The sequence below is a fragment of the Penicillium concentricum genome, assembly GCF_028827145.1.
Source record: "Penicillium concentricum strain IBT 3081 chromosome Unknown utg000002l_segment0_segment0, whole genome shotgun sequence".
Classification (NCBI taxonomy): Eukaryota; Fungi; Ascomycota; class Eurotiomycetes; order Eurotiales; family Aspergillaceae; genus Penicillium; species Penicillium concentricum.
In genome coordinates, this window is record NW_026622755.1 from 1276734 (window position 1) to 1294379 (window position 17646).

General features: G+C 46.6%; 6 protein-coding genes across 6 annotated transcripts; 1 reads left to right on the forward strand and 5 right to left on the reverse strand.

Moving 5' to 3' along the window:
- Positions 1–475: 475 nt before the first annotated feature.
- On the reverse strand, positions 476–2669 carry N7517_004064 (kinase-like domain-containing protein; the record flags this gene model as incomplete). The annotated part of the gene is made up of 5 exons (XM_056721794.1): positions 476–627; positions 680–718; positions 811–1610; positions 1662–2080; positions 2133–2669. The coding sequence occupies 5 exons, from the start codon at positions 2667–2669 to the stop codon at positions 476–478; spliced, it is 1947 nt and encodes a 648-aa protein (XP_056578044.1).
- A 392-nt stretch (positions 2670–3061) lies between these two features.
- N7517_004065 (uncharacterized protein) lies at positions 3062–3325 on the reverse strand (the record flags this gene model as incomplete). Its single annotated transcript, XM_056721795.1, has 1 exon — positions 3062–3325. The coding sequence occupies one exon, from the start codon at positions 3323–3325 to the stop codon at positions 3062–3064; it is 264 nt and encodes an 87-aa protein (XP_056578045.1).
- A 200-nt stretch (positions 3326–3525) lies between these two features.
- N7517_004066 (uncharacterized protein) lies at positions 3526–4812 on the reverse strand (the record flags this gene model as incomplete). Its single annotated transcript, XM_056721796.1, has 2 exons — positions 3526–4702; positions 4769–4812. The coding sequence occupies 2 exons, from the start codon at positions 4810–4812 to the stop codon at positions 3526–3528; spliced, it is 1221 nt and encodes a 406-aa protein (XP_056578046.1).
- A 1532-nt stretch (positions 4813–6344) lies between these two features.
- Positions 6345–9309, reverse strand: N7517_004067 (uncharacterized protein; the record flags this gene model as incomplete). Its single annotated transcript, XM_056721797.1, has 2 exons — positions 6345–8814; positions 8870–9309. The coding sequence occupies 2 exons, from the start codon at positions 9307–9309 to the stop codon at positions 6345–6347; spliced, it is 2910 nt and encodes a 969-aa protein (XP_056578047.1).
- A 2513-nt stretch (positions 9310–11822) lies between these two features.
- N7517_004068 (uncharacterized protein) lies at positions 11823–14264 on the forward strand (the record flags this gene model as incomplete). The annotated part of the gene is made up of 2 exons (XM_056721798.1): positions 11823–12407; positions 12468–14264. The coding sequence occupies 2 exons, from the start codon at positions 11823–11825 to the stop codon at positions 14262–14264; spliced, it is 2382 nt and encodes a 793-aa protein (XP_056578048.1).
- A 178-nt stretch (positions 14265–14442) lies between these two features.
- On the reverse strand, positions 14443–17007 carry N7517_004069 (Major facilitator superfamily domain general substrate transporter; the record flags this gene model as incomplete). The annotated part of the gene is made up of 12 exons (XM_056721799.1): positions 14443–14564; positions 14730–14767; positions 14823–14940; positions 14996–15262; positions 15323–15428; positions 15498–15930; positions 15979–16079; positions 16159–16220; positions 16277–16368; positions 16444–16581; positions 16634–16909; positions 16973–17007. The coding sequence occupies 12 exons, from the start codon at positions 17005–17007 to the stop codon at positions 14443–14445; spliced, it is 1788 nt and encodes a 595-aa protein (XP_056578049.1).
- Positions 17008–17646: the final 639 nt, after the last annotated feature.

Below are 17646 nucleotides of genomic sequence, written 5' to 3' on the forward strand. Positions count from 1 at the left end.
GCACTGGATTCCCATCGCGAGAGTAGAGATCATTCAGAGATATGCCGAACACTGGTTTCAAGGGAGGTAGAACCCCAAGCTGAGTAGATATGACGTTTTTATCTTTCACATAGCCGTTGATATATTCTGAAGAGGAAGCTGGCTCAATTAGCGGATCATCAGATATAAGTAATCTGGAATTGGTTGAGAGATTGGAGAGCATGATGCGGAGCCGTCCAGGATTAGATAGGGATTGTTCCAGATTATTAAGATCACGGATGAGTATTTCTATAGTATCAGTTAGTAAATTTAGGGCGTTGAATGTAGGTCATCATACTCTCAAACTCCTTCGTTGAACCTATAACATCTCCAACTAGGAAACTTAGGGCACCCAAAAACCCCTGATATTTTCGCTTGGAATTTCTCTCGTCAAAGACTTGGATAGCCAAAATGCTTTTTCTATTTACCCTCCTGGTAGATAGTTAGTACCGGCTCGTTACAAAAGGAGGAGATGAAGGTTGCTGGAGGACGAAGCTGCATACAAATCCACAGTGTCGTTCCAGTAAGGGCTCAAGGTTTTCAGATTGACTGAGGTAGTGAAGACTTTCTTTCCATCAACGAGAACCACGGCAAATGGGCTAGGAAACCCTATATAATGCATTTAGTCTTTGCGGGACTCCCATTTAAAGGACCTACTCACGGAAAAAGTCTTGCTTAGGAAGACGATCGGCGGCAACAACTAAATCAACATCAGCGTTAGGCAATTGAAGGAGAGTCAAGTATGGATAAAGTATAAAAATGGTATGAAGAGCTTTGCGGGGCGCCTCCTACCTGTGAGTCTCAGGTCTAGCTGGTCACTGGTGTCTCCAAATGCAATCTTCTCTGCCTCTTGAAATGTCTCGTCCTGGCTTCCCAACGAATCTATCGTATGTGTGTGCGGCCGCCCAAGCGACTTTTGTTGCAACAAAGATAGTTGCTTGGATATTTGCGCCACCTGGCCAACCTTCTTTTGTTCGCGGTAGGTTATAACAAGATTTTCCATGGCCTTAACTGTATCCGGATGCTCATCACCATACTTTTCCCGTCTCAATGTGACGATTTCTTCATCAATTGGTTCGGACTCTTTGTATTTCTTCTGTTCGCGATATGTTGCAGCAAGTTGCGCCAGTGCGTTGATTGTTTCAAGGTGCTCATTGCCAAACACTTCGCGTCGAAGGCTGACAACTTCTTCAAAAATACTCTCTGCCTGATCAAACTTCTTTTGCTTATGATATGTTGCGGCGAGATCTGTCATTGCTTTGATCGTATTTGGGCTTTTGTCACGAGCCGCCTTTGGCCTGATCGTTGCGGTCATTTCATTGTCCCCGGGCTTACTGTCCATTAGCTTAAGATTCCCCATCTCTGTTGCCAATTGATCTTTTGAAACATGTTCTTGGAGCGGCGGAGAAAGAGAAGGGACCGTCAATGGTGTGATATCTGCCTTTGGATTCGGTTTCGACAAAGGTTCGGTAGACGAGGAAGACCGCGGTCGCTGGGTGGCCGTGTTATCATATGTATTTGACCAGGCATTTGATGGCGCAATCTCCCATGTAGCTTGACTCTCTGCTGAATTTCCACCCAAAGACCCACTTCTTGAAGTCAGTATAGTCTTCTAAATCATTCATGGAAGCATATAAGCCTACCCTTCAAGAGAGTCGGATTGCCCAGAAAGCCAATCGTGAGCGAGAACATGATCAATCGTCAATCTTCGTTCAGCAGGGTCTGCCATTGTACCCAGTACAAAGTTCATGCAGAAACCACTCGAGTTTCCCAACGGTCGGAGAGGAAACTGGACCCTGTGGTCCCGGGAATAGTCAAGCAAATGCTTAATGGTTCGAAAGGGAGGGGCACCTGTTCGCAAGCAGAATGCGACAGCCCCAAGCGCCCACACATCGATGGCTGCCGTATAGTGATTCGAGGAGTCGCCGTATAGCTCTGGTGCCATATAACCGGGAGATCCGATATAATGTGTTCCAAGCGCACTGCCGTCCGTGTTTTTGGTAATTCCGAAATCAGCGACTTTGACGTGCCATTTGGGGCCCGGAGAGGAGACTAAAATGTTCTTCGAATAGGTTAGCTGAAGCCCATGAGTGAAAGTTTACCATATGGAGTACCAAAGGCTTGATGTCTCGGTGAACAAAATTCTTCCGATGCATGTACTGTAGCGCCTGGGCAACTTGGAACACAATCGATGCCGCTTCTGGCTCGGGGAAAGGTGCTTTAATGAATTTCTGAAGATCGCCATATTGTAAGAATTCCATCGCGATGTAGACATTTTCAAGGTCATCAAACCAGCCAAGGAACTGGACGAAATGCTGCTTGTACTGCGGGGGAAAATTAGCTGAAGATGTTTGATTCACACCTGCACCACCTACTTCGGGGGTATGAGAGTCGGAAAATGTGACAAGCGCCTGAATTTCCCGCTTCGACATCTCCAAAAACTTCGATTGTCGCTTGCGAAGATGCTTCACGGCGCGGATAGCATTAGGCGATGGCCCTGAAACACAGTGCTCCTCCCAGACATCCCCAAAGGAGCCATTCCCGAGACATTTCACCGTTCGCCAGCACTCAGCGCCGGATTTTAGCTGATGATGGCGCTGTCCAATGTCATCGTAGGTAGTTTCTAACCTCCAACCCCTCAGGGGACTCATGAATGCATCCATAAATCATTCAGTCCCCTTACTGAGGCATAGTTGACAAGAATTTGTGAAGTCAGAGATCTCAGGCTTTTTCGTGCGGGGGCCAATTTTCAGCCGAACACGAGAGAGGTCGGCGCCTCAATCGAAGATTTGATTGGCTGACTTTACATGTCTAGCAGGTATATGCCCTTTACTTGACATTCCATTTCATACCAACTCTCTCGCTGAAGCAATGCTTTACCTCCCTTTTACAGTGCCTATAGTGATGCCTAAGGTAATTTTGAGTATCACTCCGGGTCTCTCCTTTACACTACTTGTAAATAGGTATTGGAGTAGGGATATGTGTGCAAATAACATTTTTCTATGGTAAAGGACTGACACAATGCAAGAAGCAGTGTATTTCTTCACAGGGAAATGTTGTTGAGGGTCTTCAAAATCCTTTCGATGAATTGCACCGCAATGGCATCATCATTGCCAGCCATATCTGAACCCCCAAAGTCTTCATTGTCGTCATCCAAACATGTTAAACAAGATAATACTACCTGTGAGTACTTATCACCCATACGCGGCGCCAGCCTCGTCAAGGCCTGCTCCACTAGGAAGTCCTTGAGTTGAATGGCTAAGGCATCGAAAGAGGCTGTCGCGCCCTGTTTCTTACTCCAAGCCATAAAGTTATAGTAGGACTTGCCAAACTTGGCCTGGGGACGGCCCTTAAATTCAAGTTCATTAGTGTACTCAACGAAAGACTCCCAGAGGCCAATCTCAAGTAAACAGACGCCAAGGCTGTAAATATCGTGCTGAATAGTGTACCTCTCAGAAGGTTCTATCCCCTGGCGGCGGGGATGGAGGTAGATATTGTGAGCCCAGCTCATATCTCCCCCATCATCGTGCCGGCGTCTGCGCCACGGAAAGCACCAAAGCCAACCAGGAAGGCGTGGCTACTAGCAGCCTGTGGATCTTCGAAGCATAGTACTGACTCTGGCCGCACATTCTTGTGAACAAATGCAAAGGTATGCACATAATTGACGGCTTTTGCAAGCTCGCGCGCCATGTAGACTTTCCGTGATAGTGATATATGTTCATCTGCATGAAGCAGCAACTGTCTTAGGGATTGTAGTTTCTCTGTCCTGCGTGGAACTCGGAAAATGAGCTGGATGTGGGAATAACGCACTTGGCCTGGAGATGGGGAATGTGCACGAGAGAGGGAAGAGGAAGAAGTAGAGGGGTCAAGTGTCAACTGCGTAGGTGGTGTAGGAGAGACAGGTTGTTGTAGAACTGGTACAATTCCCTTGCAGTTAAGCAAACCAAAGGCCAGGGGGTCAGCCTGTGAGAGCTTTGTCGCAAGAACGCGCACGTCCTGCATGACATCGCGTACCCGAGCAGCCTGCCCCAGCTCAATGGTGTCGACAATATACCACTTCTTATCATTCCCCTGTCGGCCGCGTCCCATCCTTGCAACCGAGAATGGTATATCTAGCCATTCCATCTGCAGTTCCTTAAGAACGATCGACCTGGTTTGTTCAGTGCTGGGAGACAGCACGTTCCGTAGTCCAGTAGCGAGAGCCAGCGGAGTCTTAGCGGCAGTGGCAAGTCCGTGTGCCTTTGCCTCTGTAGTCTTTGCCAACGCCAATTCTCTATCGAGGACCGGATTTGCAATTTTCATAAGGAGAAACCATGAAGGGTCAAACCGGCGCTGCCATTCCTCGAGCTCAGATATGATGCCGTCGAGGGCCTCCTTCTTCCACACCCAAGCAGCCTTCTTAGCCCTAAAGCCAAGTCTGAAAACGCCCGAACGGGCCGACGAGCGCTTCTCAATCACCGTCTCAAGGCTGCTCATGGCAAGTGAAAGACTGAGCACGAGCTGATTTAGGAGCTCGTCCATCATGCGACAATGGTCCTCATCCATGATAGATGTGATGCGCATGACGAAATCAACCTGGCGCTTAGTGCGATCCCAGCAGCTCTCGATAATGATTACACGCTTCTCAACTTCACTATCAGCGTGCTTCCATGTTGAACATATGTCCAGAATTTTGACCCCGAGCCTGCTTCAGAGTCAACGCAGCTCAAATATTGGCAGGTGCATTTATACGACAGAGGGATTAGCGCACGTGTAGCATGTCTCCACAAGACCGAGCACGGAAACTGGGTCCATGGTGTTTAAAGTCCTACGAATCTGCTAGATCTTCACGGTATCCGGGCCATTCGTTTGCAGGGTGATTTGCTTCAAAGTTCAATCCAAGGACTAGGGTAAAGTAGAGCGAAGGGTGCACATGTGAGTAAAAGGAGAGAGAGAAAGAGAGAGAGAGAGCTGCGAGGGAGTTAATACAGGGGGCCATAAGCGGGGCTTATCATGGTGTGTTCCCGGGTGCGTGGATATAAGAGGTGCGTGTTCCCATATTCAGCCTCCCAAAAATCTCAACACTCTGTTCTGTGTTGGTGGGCTTGCCACGATTATTATCAGGATTTATCCTAAATGCAAAAAAAAGTGTGATTGCGCAATTCGGTAGCGAATAGTAGTAGAAGCTAGTCTAGTACCCATTAGTTGTGATCAACATGTCTGCGAGACAAATCAGTATGGGAGGGGAGTCAGCTTCAGGGGCGTGCAGGATATTCAGGTGTAGAATAGTCAAGTCACATTTAGGTGAAGGTCAGCTAGAGACTAACTACCAATGGGCTAACTAAAGATAACAGTAATAGAAAAGTACAAAAAAAAACAAAAACATACAACAGTGAGTCCAAGGTCGTGGTCACCTAGCGCCCACGGTTCGGGCATAGGCAGCTCGCCGCTCTATTCAGCTCTCCTTGGGGCACTCCGGGCGGATATTCACCCGCCTAAATATTCTTTACCTAAATATGCAGGTCATATGGCAAAAGGTACATTTGCCCATTGTGATCGAAAAGGCTGTCAGTGACCTTATTTTTCCTCGGCTTAGCCTCCTTTTATCACGAGCAAGGTACGTACTAGGCATGGCTTAACGTTAAATTACATAGCTAATAGAGTATGGTAATAATCAATTCCAGCGGGTAGTGCTACCACGAATAACTAGAATCTAGTTCATAGTTATAAGTTACTTATTTTCGACGAGTAATTCTTAGCCCTAGGGGTAGAGAAGTAGATCGCTAAACCATATTTTTATGCCTAGATTTAGTAAATTATATCTATAGGCCGTTATTCAGCCGGTTAACAGAGTATATAATTTATAGGGCTTTTCTAGGTACTCCACTAGTCTATTAGTACGCAAACTAAACCCTACCAGCGCGTCCAAGATACTAAAACAGCCCTCAAGTGTCTTATCGCGCGTAGGATTCCGCACGGCCCATTTTGGATCGAAGGTCTCGCCCAACACCCAACCCAGACCCAACCCATACCCAGCTTTTACATAAATACGGGTCTTGGTGATCATAAACTAGTTGAATCAGCTAGATTATACACATAATTAGCGTGTTTGCATAGTTTGTAACCCAAGTTGGGGACCCAGTACTGCGTTACCCAGGACGACCCAAAACCCAACCCAGACTAGGTTGGGTCTGGGTTGGATCTGGGTTTTACTAGCTCGTGCGGAAGACTGATCTCACCAATATGAATGGAAAGTAGGACCACCACTGTATAACTTACAACGGAAAGTATGAGCCGCGTGGCCATGATCTAGAATTCATTCTCACCCAGATGTTTTCTAGAGTACTTCACCCAACCCATCGCAGAAAGTTGCGTACAGTTCGGACTGACTTCCACAACAGAGATTGCCCTGTAGCATCTAATTTCCAGGATAGTGAATATAGTCTATCAGCCTCTGTCGCTCCAAAAGCCGCAGCTAAACTATCCCAGGCAGTTATATCTCGGTAAGAAAGTTTGACTCGTGTGCGCCCCGTTGATTGCCGCGGTATAACCGTGTGGCGTTCTAGAACCCGGGCAGCTCCATATTGGACGAGCAGTTCTGTTGTTTGGATCCACGGTTGTAGGCTACTTTTGTCAAGCTGATTGAGCTCTTTAGCAAAAGTGCTGAGGTACCCAAGATAAAGTTTCCAGGGGGTAGAGCTGCCGAGCCGTTCATTGGGGTTGCCGCCGTGCTGGAGGATTAGAAGGATAAGCTGGGGGTTTGGTTGGTCCCGTGGGCCACCGACTGGATAATCTAGCTGTTCGGCTTGTCCGTCCAACGGTGAATATATTCTCCGGCGGAGTGCATAGTCTAGGAGTGGCCGGCCTTGCTGCTTGAATACGAGGTTCGGGTTGGAGGTTAGGCAAATTTGGACGTATCTTGTGAGTCCGTGCTGGATGGCTAGAGAAAGTAGGGGGTTCGGGCCTTGGGTATTGCAATCCCACCCTTTCACAGGACAGGCTGGTAGTGAGTCACTTGACCACGCTTTATTCCTCTGGCTGTCGAGTAGTTTATCCAGATGAGCTGTCAAAGGGAGAAGTGCCTCCGGAGACTCGTTCTCCAGCAGTGCTGCATGCTTCATAAAATCAGCCACGAGCAGCCGCGTCGGTTGTTCTAGCATTTGCATTTGAGCTAGCAGCGCTTTGCAGGTGAAAATATTGACGTTGAAATCTTTCATATTCTGCATCTGCAAAAGATGCTGCGTAGTATTTTCAAGAAGGAAATCCCGCGCTGTCCGATGCAGAAATTCAACACTCTGGCGGTAGAAAACATGTCTCCCGGATCCCCAGTCAGTGGTCTCGAGTAAATCCAAGCAAAATATATTAACACGGCTCTTTGCCCTCTGAAGCCGTTGGATCAACTCCTCCTCGCCAAAAGGCCGCGTCGCTGTTTGAAAAAGAATTGCTGTGTGATCTTCGTCTAGGAAGGAACATGTCATTAATGAAACTCCGTCAGGACTGTACAAAGCCAGCCTGAGAAGCTTAAGGGACTTGACTCGATAAAATGACTCGATTTTGGCGAACATTTGGAGGAAATATGCTTCCAGTTCCTCCGGTACCCCCCGTAACCGGTCGAGCAAATCTGTAGCTGTATCATGGTTCGTCAACCCTCGCAAGAGTGAGCGACTAACTAGGATAACCCAAAGCCAAACACCTTTTGCTTTCTCGATCATTTCACAGACCAGTTGCAAACAGATTCTAGGATCTTGTTGCTGGAGGGCTCGGAATCTTTCGTTTGCCCGGAGTCTGGTGTTGATATAGAGTTCAATATCAGAGTACGTCAAATCTTCCAACCGCAGTTGCGGATATGAAGAGAAATTATTTTTGAGTAACTCCCAGGGCCGGCTAGAAACACAGATTTTGATATGTGAACATTGAGATGACTCTTGTAAGAGGCGGAACACCTTCTCAAGCCGATCGTCGTCTCCAGCAAGTTCATCCAACCCATCGATGAATAGACATATTCGGTGATGGTGAGCCGAGCGCCCGAGGAGATATTGTAAAGTGTAGATCAATTCATCGTCAGACCATGCCGGGAAATGCCAGAGTTCAAGATCCCAGGAGCGCCACCTGGAGGGTGAGAGCTCCCAAATTGGATATGGCCATTGTATCAGCAGCTCATATAAAAGACAGCGCAGCATCCCAGACACTGAATTCTGTTCCTCGGTACCAGAACTCCAAATGAAGTGGGATGTTATTAGAAGTTGCTTGTCTCCAGCCCATATGTCAAGAGCCTCCCTGGTCTGCGGCTCATGGAGGAGCCACTTCATGAAGGTAGACTTCCCGGATCCGGCCTTGCCTGATACCCAGTACAAACCACCAGGTCCACAGAGCCAACTGGGTAGGTCAAACCACACGGGTCCCATGTCTGTAGGTGTGCGAAAGACCCAGCCAAGGGTGAGATCATATCTGCTGTCTATCATGTTTTCTCGGTCATGCATTCTCGAGAAATGCAAAGTGTCGAAAAAAATCCGTTTGAACGATCTTCGGTTCTGATCGTCAACTTTTTGTTGGAGAGTTTGAAGTATATTCGCGAGAACCTCTTCGTTCTTATTCCTCCATTCATCCAGGAGGCTCTCGCGAACAATCTCTCTCTTCCGATCGTCCTCAGAAGTCGATTGGGTTCGCGCATGGATGGCCAGGCTATTTAATTGATGCAGCAGCTGTTCAAGCTCTTGTTTTATTTCATTTCTATACTCGGAAAGGGTGTCTCGAACCCTGCCTTCCATGATTCGAATCTCATTGGTTGCTGTAGCAAGAGACTTTATCTGGCCCTCACTAGAAGCAGATAAGCCCGATTCCGTTAAATGAACCGAGAAGGGGTAATCCTTACTTAAGGATCAACAGCAGATGTATGGTGACGACCTGACCAAGACGATCCAGAGTGGTCATCCTTTCCTCCAGCTTGTCCTTATTCCACACAGTCTTTAGCGCCTGGCGGAAGCTCTTCCATTTTCGCCCCGGCGTCGCCACCTTCAGCTCATCCAGCGTCACTAGGAAATCTTCCGCAACCACATAACTCTCCTGAGCAATATCTCGGAGGCCTTCCTGGGCGGTAGACAATTTTTGGATTGCTGAAATTCCATCTAGCGAGGACAGGAGCCCCTTAGATAACGTACTTAGTTTTGAGGAGATGGCAGCCTTCTCGGCATGGTCTGCCAGAATGCCGTCGGTGCTCCGATACAGCTCTTTGCCCTTGGAGATGAGTTTCGTCGCGAAGTCGACAAATTGTATAACCGAGGTGGCAAGACTAAGAGCAGATAAGGGGTCCATCATGAATCATAGTAATGTCCCAGGTCCTTGACAATTTGAAAAACACCTCGAGTTATGTCAGTTCAAAACTATCTCACGCGGGGCTAGATCGACCTCCATATGACAAAGTGCAAGGAGAGCCTCCTGTGGCGTTCGTTGGCCAATAGCTGAGTTCCACGTGTACGTTTGCTTGGCGATTCCGGTATATACTTTCGGATGGCGGTGGCATAATTTTCTGAATCAAGTTGATATCGGTTGTTCCAGTTAAAGCTGTACGCTAAAGCTCTAAACAGCACTAGTGAAACGGGTATACTATACTATATGCCTGGCGATGAGGTCAGTAGAGACCAAATTGTTACCAGGCGCTAGTAGCCAAATAACAGAGGTTTTATCCAATGCCCTAGTATTAGGTGACTGAAGAACTTTGCGTCATCCTTTGGTAAATTCGGATCTCGAAGGGAATAAACAGGTTATCAAGGGTGTTTGGATATGGAGATTCTTGCTGCAAGAGGGATTTGCGAAGAGTGCCATGGGAATCGGCGAGGCTGTCTGTGGGGTGAGCTATCATTCTAAGTGATTATCCTCCCAAGGAAGTTACAGCAGATTTAGACGAAGAGATAAGATGTCCTTCATGGTTTGCTGTGAGGCAGTTTGCCGCCAACACGTTCTCCAACAACTGCTGACGAGCTTCTGTTGTGAGATGAGCATTAATTCTTTTTGCAACTCTGCGATCACCGAAGCAACTCTCGGCACTCATGCTGGGTTGTCATCAAAAATTATGTGTATGATGTGGCCTACTTGCTGGATGCTGTGAGGCCGAAGGTGCATTTCATCCCAATCTTCCATTCGGTGGAGGTGCCGTGGCCTTTCAGCTATACCTACCGCTCAATAAAGAGCAGGGGGTCGCGAGCGGTTACCCAAGTGTCTTTGGCCGCCATCGGAAGCAGATGAGCGGTTGAGAGTTGAACGTGAGGCAAGTACTATTAATAGCGTAGGAGCAAAAGCAACAACCAAGAGAGCCAGGCAACGATGACCCCGTGCTCCGAGATTCGTCAACATTAGACTGGGATGAACCTCCTCAATGGATTAAAGCTGCATGGGTTGTAATTTGAATCTCAGGAGGATGTGTCAACTGGTAGAAGCTAGTACTGAAAGAGTTGTGACCAAAACAACATGTCTATGAGGGAAAGAAAATCAGTGGGAGGGGAAGGACACGCCAGCGGTTCAGGGGCGTGCGGGATATTCAGGTGTAGAATAGTGGTGTTCAGGGCATTCAGGTGAATAGGCTTAAGGGACTGAAGAGTAGGGCAGCAAGAGGGAGTATCCGAACGAATAAAAACAAAAAGTAAAAACATACAACAGTGAGGATTCGCTGGTGGTCACCCACCCAACTACTAACTCACCGGCGTGTGGCTTAAGTACGGCTGAGCGGACGGGAAGCCCTGTTTTCCACACCCTATGGTCGTATGTGCTTGTTATTAGCACCGAAGAGGATTATATAGGGTTTTTAGACTTACATTAGTGAGGAGGGATGGATCCTTCCATGGAATGACTTATGAAGTCTAAGATAGTACAGCCGGTCGGTCTCTTTATGAGTATACATTTATTACTATAGTTAATATCTTAAGAATCTTGTGACTCTCGTAGACGTATTTCAATCTACAAGAGTCTTGGTATACTAGTCTAAATGATAGGAAAGATATAGTTTACAAAACGGACATAGTGACGATATGTAAGGAGATACTAAAAGGCCTCTAGTTTATTACAAATTTAAGACCGTCTGTGGCTTAATTGATATTATAAGCATTCTTTTAATATCGAAAGATAAATTACATATTACGTGCAAAACGAATTATTCGAGATCGGCATTGACTAGAACGTCACGAAAAAAAGGATTCTAAAAGACAGTATTCTCCAATCTAAACGAGGGGGATCACACTGAGCTCGGACAGCTAGTGGCTTAGTGCAGCCTTCATAGCCTGACATTTACCCCTCTCGATGGGGTAGATAATCTGTCGGATACCTGAGAATAACAAGATTCTCTCGGATGAGAAATATGTTGCCTTCTTCATATGAAAGCCCTAAATATTTATGTATCCTATGTAGGTGTAGGCGCCCCGACTTACTCCGCATGGGGTAAATGGGCCCCTCTGATCCCAAAGCTCAAACATGAAGTGTTTATTTTTTTTTAACGTGTTAATTATATTGAGCATAGGACGAAGAGGTAAGGTGGAAAAAAAAACCTAACGTCTATTTGACCTGGTAGCGACGACGGAATACCTCAATAATGCGCCGCACCCACGATCTTGGCAGGTAAAGATCAGAAATTGAGGCTGAGTCCGCTAGAACTTGAAAATGCCTGGCGGTTCCCTGCTGACATTTATCTCTCTGTGAATCCAGTTCAACCCACTTCCTTATCGTACCGTCTTCCTCGAACAAGCGCAGATCGACAGTCAGGCCACGTTCACGAAGATTATTTGCGCCCTGCTTTTGTCAAGCCGGTGCTTGTCTTACTATTGGTCAGCGCCAGCCAAATGAGCTTAAAGGATATCCAGAGTGAGCTCAAGCGTGCGACATACTACAAAGACACAGCAGAAGCATTCATCCCGTATGAACGCGTCCGAGAGATATGGGCCGGTAATCGGCTGGAACAGTTTCTGAAGACCTGTGATCCAAGTCTAGGTATCTCGGAGATAGATGCAGCGCGTCATGGTTTGTTGCGTACGATATCTATCCTCGCGAGTATCGCTCCCCGAGACTGGCCAGGGTGGTCGAGGTTCAAAGACATTTTCTTCCGGCAAGATGAGCTTGTCGCCGATCGTCGCTGGGACAAAAATACCCTCGTGCTCACCAAGGAGGAACTTGAGGACGACACCTTTCTTGGGGATGCCCTCCTGGTGCGTGCTTTCAGGGATGATAGGTGGATTTATTTTCCAATAGTTTTGAAAGGGAATAAGCAAGACCCTTATGGAGAGGACCTCCGGGTACCACTATTTCAAGAGGACCATGTGGTTCGACAGGGTGGCTTTGGGAAAGTGACCAAGGAGATAATACCCCCAAATCAAATCATCATAGGTCATTTAAGCGACCAGCTCGGTATACCAGACGCGCCTCATCCAGTAAGTTTCATAGTACATGACTTGATATCACCAGTCGCTTACAGGCTTTCTTCTTGGTAGGTCAAACTCATAGTTGCCCGAAAGCGCTTCCCCAAGGGAAATTATGACGTTGAAGTCAGACATCTGAAACATCTCCGATCAAGCCTGTCCGGCCACAAGCGAATTGTTTCTGAGCTGGCAATATTTACCATTAGAAATGAGTTGAACATCATCATGCCGTGGGCGGACATGGACTTGGAAGATTTCTTGGTTGGAGGTTACAGAGAGATGCAACCCGCCCCATGTCTGAGCGATCTAATACAGGAGTCCAGAAATGTTGCATCTGCCATTGATTTTCTGCACACACATCTCCAACTCGAAAGCGAATGGCCCGAGTTTCACCACCAAGCAATCTGCCACGCGGATATCAAGCCCCAGAATATTTTGGTCTTCAAACGCGATGTCTCGTCTACGGGAGTTTGGCGAATTACCGATTTTGGTGTCTCGCGAATTGCACATCGTGACATATCGGGAGATTCAAATTACATGACTAGTATCAAGGACCATGCTCCAAGAGGGGGCACATACCGGGCACCAGAGGCCCAGTCTCAACGAAGGAGCGACGTCTGGTCATTTGGGTGCATATTAGTGCGCGTCTTTGCCTTGGGACTTGATCCTGAGAGTCTGTCAGAACTTGACAGAATGCGAAGAGAACCGCTCAATGCACGCGCTCACGACGATTGTTTCTATCGAGGATCTCCTCCCGCTCTCAATCCAGCCGTCGAAACTTGGATTGAGAATTTACCAACCCGATATCCCATTCCTCACAACCCCGTTTTCTTTCAGGAATTGCAGAAGCTCCTTCGCTCAATGCTTGAGATAAATTACCACAGACGCTCATCGGCAAGCGAAGTTCAAAGAAGTTTACACAGACTTCATTCCTCTAGCATATCAAACTTTACTCCTCGAAGCTCAGTAGGCGGAGCAAGCAAAGGAGTGGGTGTTCTTGTCACTGTCATGAAGTCTGGCGACATCGACCAGGTCCGCGAAATTCTGCTAGACGAGGTCGATGTGGAACAATGCCATGAGAACGAACGGCCTTTGATCTATGCCATTGAAATGGCCAATGCTTCTATGATAAACGCGCTTTCTGAGTATCAGCGAAAGTTCCTCAACCTAAACTTGGACGTGCGAACCCCCTCGTTTAAAAGGCAAACGCCACTCTATCTTGCGGTTTGCAAGGGTGATTTCGACGTCGTGAAAGCTGTGATTGATGCTTATGTTGGTCCTGAATCCCACGCCAATGTCAGTCCTTTGTTGAATGAACTGTGCGAGGATAAGACTCCGCTCATGCAAGCAGCCTTCCTTGGTCAGGCCCGTGTGGTCTCATTGCTTTTACAACGCGGTGCAGATCACAGAATCTGCGTGCAGCATCAAAAGTTAAACTGCTTACATTATGCGGTGAAGATAAATAATCTCGCGCGAGAAGACGTTATCAGGGCGTTCAAGGGCAATATGGTTTTCGATCAGCTCCCACCCGAAAATCCTCTCGATAGTTCAGACAATATCTCAAGCACGGCAGAATATGAGACGCCGATGATGCTGCACGTCAGTCTCGCGCGGGAAGGTGTGGAGATAGACTCTTTGTGGCGAAATAAGTTCAAGGCACTGTTGGAAGGAGGAGCGGATGTGAATAGGAGATACAAACCAGGAACCATTTTGGAGATAAGTCTCCTGCAAATGGCTGCATTTGAAAGGAGGGAACTGCTTGCGAAAGTGCTTGTTGATGCGGGTGCAACACTACCAGAAGGCTATGTCATACCGCCAGGAAGTTCTCATGAAATGAAAAAGCTTCTCAAGAAAGCGCGCCGTGAGTAAATCCAGTGGCGCACTTCTACATTTTACGTGTGATTTCTCATCTCTCGTTTCTTCTTTGTTTTTCTTGCCTGTTTTATATCCCCGTTCGATTTTGAAAGATTCAACTGTATGTTAACATTTCTCCATTAATATTGACAAAAAATAACACAACATCTGCATATTCACATTCTCGAATAAATCATACTTCTTCTCTATCTTGGAGAGTTGTACTCTCCCTATCTTCCTGGCGTGATGACTTCCGATAGAGGGGACGTAGGAACGGAGCGTGGTCCAGAACCTGTTCTTTTGTTGCCCGCCGGACTATGATATTATCAGCATATAATCATGGCAGAACAGAGTTCTCCCAGTGGGAGTAAGCATAAAGCCTTACATATTGAGTTCATTTCCTCTAGTTTCGCGTAGTTGGTTTCGGGGACCTGAAACATTAGCATGACTCACAGCGCAGAAGAAACGTACGAAACTAACCAAGAAGAAAATTAAGATGAGTACCAATATGTTCAAACCTCTATATAATAGTCAGTATATGAGCAGATGGGACATAGGAAGCAGTAGTCTCACGAGAAGAAGAACAGAAGATTTGCCGGCCCATCAAAACCCTTGCTTAACAACGGCACAAAAAGTACCAAAATCCCAAGACCAAGAAAATTGATCATAACACTAAAGCTCATTCCCACCTCTAGCATTTATTAGTCTCGGTAGGCAAGATGCTAAAGCAAAGGAGGGGGATTTACCGCGCACGCATAGAGGGAACACCTCTGCGCTTAGTGTAAAAGGAATGGGCCCAGCACCAATTGAGTAAAAAAAGACAAAAAATATAATGCTGAACACTGCTACCAGGATTGACCGAGTATAACAGTCGGTGATTAAGAAGAAGCCGCTGACTGCGATCAGACTCAAAAACATCCCAATAAATGAGACAAGTAGCAGAGGTCGGCGTCCACGAGAGTCAATAAACCTGTATGCAGGGAAAGTAAAAAGAAAATTGGCTAGACCAAAGCCTTTTTTTGCAAATTAGTTACGTTCCTCCATAGTCAGGAAGTTTCTTTTTCATCACCTACCGAAATTGTACCATTGAGTCTTTATGGATCTAGGTTCAGGAAACAAGCAGCTCGAGAAATCCTCGGGCTGGAAAACCGAGGACGAATAGAATGCTAAAACATTGATCTGTTAGTTTTTGATTAAGAGTTAGTCAAGTTGCACAGGTTATTTGAGACGTGCGTGTAAAAAACCTACACCGCACAGTTGTTGCGATATCATCACGATCGAAGCTACCGTGCACGCTCTTCTAGTTCGTGGATTTGTGGCGAGATACATCATCCGCTTGAAGAAATTGCCTCGTTTGATCCATTTTTGGTAGGCATAGAGTTGTTCTAGCTCTGACCACCATGATTGCCCTTCTTGGGGATTCCATACTGTGATCGCCTCGGTCTGAAGCTGAGCATGAATATAGTAAAGATCTCGGGCAGCTTGGATGGGAGTTCCTCGGAGCTCTAGGAGGCTTTTATATGCATCGGCATATCGGTTCCTCTGTATCAGATATCTCGGAGACTCGGGACATATAAACACCAAAAATAGAAGGACGATGGCGGGTATTATCGCGGTTGCCAGCAGCGCTCTCCAATTTTCCATTACCATAAATGCGCACAAGAAACCGAGAAATATTCCACTAGAAAAAAAAATTAGATGAAGGCCTGTCACGAGAGTTCAAACGTACAATGCATCGAAAAGTTGCCACAACATTAAGACTTGACCTCGATGTCTATCGGGCGCTGCTTCGGCAGCAAATATAGGAGCTATTGAAGCTTTTGATCCGATCTATTCAGTAGTAGTGTGTCAGATCGTAGAATGAGAAATATGATGGGATAGACAGGAACCTGAGACAAGACCAACATACCCCCACACCAAGTATTATTCGGCAGACGAGTAGTGACTCCCATGAAGTGCAAAGAGCTGTTCCTGTGTTAAATATCCAAATCAGTCGCTATAAAATAAACTCTAGGGCCACATATTACCTATCACAAGAGCGACGCAAAAAACCGCAGCAATAAAAAGCGCAGGGCGTCTGCCGAATTTCTCTTGGAGTGGATCACTCAACCACGTCCCTCTGTAGTCATGGTTAGAGACATATAAAGAGTAAGATGTTGGGTTTGTGCTTAACTTAAGCTGGAGAAACACATACATAACACTTCCCGAAAGCCAAGGAGCTGCGTTGATGAGTCCAATCAAAAGCAAATCATGTTCATCGGCCTTATCGAGGTCAAATGCTTCATGCCAGTCTAAAAGAGAGCTGCCATTGATTGTTGATTGCTGCCATCCCCTGTCAAAATTGTCAAAATGATCCACTGGATTCACTAGCATGGTGGGCATACTGTGTGATTGCGGCACAAGCCGTTGCCATAATAGTAACAAGGAGGCCCCTAGTATGCAAGAACGACAGCGAAGTCTCCGAATTCTCTTCCTTTATAGTCAAAATTTCCAAAGGGGTAAGCCCGGGTGTAGCATGACCCCATCGCTGTTTTGCGAGGCTTGCACCCTTGATGAGGGTCTTCAGATCGACGACACTTTCGAGCTGAAGACGCTCGTAAAATTGCTCGACCTCGGCCTCTAATTGAGAGTACTCTTGGTGAATGAGTGGGTTGTCTATCCTGATTGATCAAAGCCATTAGAAGTTGCTTCAAGAGACAGGGTTCGGGGGCTTCATGTATCACATTGGGTGGCCCGAAGGGCGTATGCCTGTACTCATCTTGTAACCTTATCACCAGGGACTGTTGCAAATGCGTAGAGATTTAGGTGTATAGTACGACAATGAAAAGAAATAATTGGTGAGATCTTGGTGAGATGAGTAAAAGCACAGATCCTGGGCCCAGGTGAGAGAGCCTCTTGTTGAGGTAATATGTGTTTGGGGGGATCTGTAAGAGCCTCCAAATTTTGGCATAGCCTCTCCTACAGATTATTTTATGAAAATTAATTTAGCGCTACAAATCACCGGTATTATAGCAATGTCAGCCTTAGTAGTAACCGACTACCCCGTGTTTACTGCGAAATATGCCTCGCACACATGTTAATGGTAGATGTCAGGAATTATATGCGGTATATAAATAGATTCCCCAGGGTATTTTACCCCTCACGAGCATGGTCTGTAGTAAGCCAATATATAAGTTACAATTTGCACCTATCGGCGGATGCCGCGTCGTAGCGGGAAGCAAGACACAAACGTCAACAGCAACCGGATGGCAGAAATTATGCACAAGGACGGACTGGGAAATTAATAATTGGCTGAGTTTCAGCAGAGAAGCCACACTAGTCTTGATTGAAATTGTGGCTGTTGGACGTCTAATGGCATTTATCCATTAAATTAAAACTATACGTAAATCCTTGACCT